This window comes from Nothoprocta perdicaria, unplaced genomic scaffold (genome assembly GCF_003342845.1).
Source record: "Nothoprocta perdicaria isolate Ctin4 unplaced genomic scaffold, notPer1 scaffold_810, whole genome shotgun sequence".
Taxonomy (NCBI): Eukaryota; Metazoa; Chordata; class Aves; order Tinamiformes; family Tinamidae; genus Nothoprocta; species Nothoprocta perdicaria.
The window spans coordinates 1-3,720 of NW_020456100.1; the positions used below are offsets into that span (position 1 = coordinate 1).

Consider the following 3,720-nt stretch of genomic DNA (forward strand, 5'->3'; position numbering starts at 1 on the left):
TCTGTGGGGTCGTGGGGGGGGCTATGGGTCTCCATAGGGTCTAAGGGTCTCTATGTGGTCTCTATGGGTGTCTATAGGACGTGGGGTGTCTCTGGGGTCTCTGGGTCTCTGTGGGGTCTGGGGTCTCTCTGGGGCCCATGGGGGTGTCGGGGTCCCCACGGGCTCCCTGACCCCCCCCCCAGCGCGCGGATGCGGGGGCAGGGCGAGGGCCGCGCCCCCCCCGCGCCCCCCCCCGAGCCCATCGACAGCTCCGGGGGCCCCGTCCTGGCGCTGCCCTCGGGGGCGGCGCTGTCGGCGCGCGGGCTGGCGCCGGGGCCGGCGCGGGACCTGCTCGAGAAGGCGCTCGTGGTGCACGAGGCCGACCGGTGAGCGCCCACAACACCCCAGAAACGGCTCCGGGGACCCCCAAAACCCCCGGGAACACCCCAAAAAACCCCGGAAACCCCCGGAAACACCCCGAAAAACCCCAGAAACACCCCAGAACACCCAGAAACACCCAGAAGCACCCCAGAAACACGCAGAAACACCCCAGAAACATCTGAACATCACCCAGAAACACCCCAGAAACACCCCAAAAACACCCAGAAACACCCCAAAACCCCCAGAAACACCCCAGAAACACCCCAAAATCACCCAGAAACACCCCCGGGAACCCCCAAAACCCCCTGGAAACACCCTGTCGCCCTCCTCCCCTCCGCCTGTTGCCTTTTGCACCCCTGCCGCCTGTAGCTCCCCGCGTCGCCTGTTTCCCGTAGCCCTGTTGCGCCCCAGCCCCCGCCGCCTGTAGCCCTCCTGCCGCCTGTAGCCCCCCCGACGGGTGTTGCCCGCACAGGCGCAAGAAGCTGCGGTTCCACCCGCGGCAGCTCTACGTGTCGGTGAAGCAGGGCGAGCTGCACAGGGTTGTCCTCATGTTGTGTGAGTGCGGGGGTCTTGGAGGACCCGGGGGGGTCTTGGAGGACCTGGGGGGGGGTCTTGGAGGACCTTGGAGGACTTGGGGGGTCCCTAGAGGGTCTTGGAGGACCCCGGGGGGGAGTGGGGGTCCCTTGGGGGTCCTTGGAGGACCTGGGAGGGTGTCTGGGGGTTCCTTGGAGGACTTGCGGTGTCCTTGGAGGACCTGGGAGGGTTCTAGTGGTCCTTGGAGGACCTGGGAGGTCTGGGGGTCTTTGGAGGACCGGGGGGGTCTCTGGAGGACTCTGGGTGTCCCTGGAGGACTCGCCGCGTCCCCAGGGCCGCGCGGCTGTTGCCGCGGGTGTCCCCGAGCGCCCGTGTCCGCCTGTCGCCCCCAGTGGACAACCTGGACCCCAACGCGCCGAGTGACGCGCAGAGCCGGCGGACGCCGCTGCACGCGGCCGCGCAGAAGGGACACCTGGAGATCTGTCACCTGCTGCTGCAGGTGTCACCGCGTCCCCGCGGAGTCACCCACAGTGTCACTGTGTCCCCATGGGTGTCACTGTGTCCCCGCGGTGTCGCCCACAGTGTCACCGCGTCCCCATGGGTGTCACTGTGTCCCCATGGGTGTCACTGTGTCCCCATGGGTGTCGCCCACAGTGTCACTGTGTCCCCATGGGTGTCACTGTGTCCCCATGGGTGTCGCCCACAGTGTCACCGCGTCCCCGCGGTGTCACCCACAGTGTCACCGTGTCCCCATGGGTGTCGCTGGGTCCCCATGGGTGTCACTGTGTCCCCATGGGTGTCGCCCACAGTGTCACCGCGTCCCCGCGGTGTCACCCACAGTGTCACCGTGTCCCCATGAGTGTCGCTGTGTCCCCATGGGTGTCACTGTGTCCCCATGGGTGTCACTGTGTCCCCATGGGTGTCGCCCACAGTGTCACCGCGTCCCCGCGGTGTCGCCCACAGTGTCGCCGTGTCCCCATGGGTGTCACTGTGTCCCTGCGGTGTCGCCCACAGTGTCACCGTGTCCCCATGGGTGTCACTGTGTCCCCATGGGTGTCACTGTGTCCCCGCAGTGTCCCCTGGGGTGTCCCCGTGTCCCCCACAACGTCCCTCGGGGTGTCCCCGTGTCCTCTCAAATGTCCCAGGTGTCCCCAAGACCCCCGGGTGTCCCCCTGTGTCCCCCTATGTCCCCTGGTGTCCCCGTGACCCCCCCCTGGTGTCCCCAGGTGACCCCGTGACCCCCAGGTGGCCTCAGGTGACCCCGTGACCCCCAGGTGACCCCGGGTGACCCCTCAGTGTCCCCATGACCCCAGGTGACCCCATGACCCCAGGTGACCCTGTGACCCCCAGGTGACCCCGTGACCCCCAGGTGCCCTCAGGTGACCCCGGGTGACCCCTCAGTGTCCCCATGACCCCCAGGTGACCCCATGACCCCCCAGTGTCCCCATGACCCCCAGGTGACCCCATGACCCCCAGGTGACCCTGGCTGACCCATGACCCTCAGGTGACCCTGGCTGACCCATGACCCCCAGGTGACCCCGTGACCCCCAGGTGACCCCCCCGGTGCCCGCAGGCGGGCGCCAACATCAACGCGACCGACAAGCTGCGGCGGACGCCGCTCATGGAGGCTGTAGCCAACAACCACGTGGAGGCCGCGCGGTACATGGTGCGGCGCGGCGGCTGCGTCTACAGCAAGGTGCGCCTGTGGCGTCACCGCGACGGGCCGGGGACGGCGCCGGCGGCCGCCTGACGCGCCGCTGTCGCCGGCTGTAGGAGGAGGACGGCTCCACCTGTCTGCACCACGCGGCCAAGAACGGCAACCTGGAGATGGTCGACCTGTTGCTGGCCACCGGGCAGGTGGACGTCAACGCGCAGGTGACACCCGGCGGCGGCGGGTGACACGGGGGGTGTGGGGTGACATGGGACACCGGGTGACATGGGGGAGGTTGTAGGGTGACATGGAGGGGGTCGTAGGGTGACACCGGGTGACACGGGGTAACGCAGGTGACACGGGGGTGACGAGGGAGGGATGTGGAGGTGACGCCGGGTGACACGGGGTGGGCACCGGGTGACGCCGGGTGACGCCGGGTGACGCAGGACAACGGCGGCTGGACCCCCATCATCTGGGCGGCCGAGCACAAGCACATCGAGGTCATCCGCCGCCTGTTGACGCGCGGCGCCGACGTCACCCTCACCGACAACGTGAGCGCGGGGCGGCAACAGTCGCACGGGGCGGGGGGGGGGCGTTTGGGGGTTTCAAGAACCCCCCATCCCCAAAAAGGGCAGTTTTGAGTGGCCCCACTCAAAAAAGGGACGGTTTCAAGGGACCCCCCCCCCCCATAGGGTCTGTTTCAAGGCCCTCCCCCATTCCCCAAGGGCTCCTGTGGAGTTCCCCACCCACCTCATTGGTGGTTTCAAGCCCCTCCCTCTTCCCCATTGGTGGTTTCGAGCCCCCCCATGCCCCGATTGGCGGTTTCAAGCCCCCCCATGTCCCGATTGGCAGTTTCAAGCCCCCTCCCTTGCCCCAATTGGTACTTTCAAGCCTCCCAGCTCCCCCTGTTGGTGGTTTCAAGCCCCCCCGTGCCCCGATTGTTGGTTTCAAGCCCCGCCCCGTTCCCCGATTGGTGGTTTCGAGCCCTCTCGCTGCCCCGATTGGTGGTTTCGAGCCCTCTCGCTGCCCTGGTGGGTGGTTTCGAGCCCCCTTTCTGCCCCAGTTGTTGGTTTCAAGCCCCCCCATGCCCCGATTGTTGGTTTCAAGCCCCGCCCTGTGCCCCGATTGGTGGTTTCGAGCCCTCTCGCTGCCCTGGTGGGTGGTTTCGAGCCCCC

At 67.6% G+C, this 3,720-nt stretch overlaps 1 protein-coding gene across 1 annotated transcript in view; it reads left to right on the forward strand.

Annotated features, from left to right (window-relative positions):
• Positions 1–182: 182 nt before the first annotated feature.
• Positions 183–3,720, forward strand: part of LOC112958190 (histone-lysine N-methyltransferase EHMT2-like) — a gene marked incomplete at its 5' end in the record, with an annotated part of 8,959 nt that continues 5,421 nt past the window's right edge. The window contains 6 exon segments of the mRNA XM_026051987.1: positions 183–365; positions 833–915; positions 1,287–1,393; positions 2,468–2,590; positions 2,668–2,769; positions 2,992–3,139. Coding sequence (XP_025907772.1) covers positions 183–365; positions 833–915; positions 1,287–1,393; positions 2,468–2,590; positions 2,668–2,769; positions 2,992–3,139 — 746 coding nt within the window.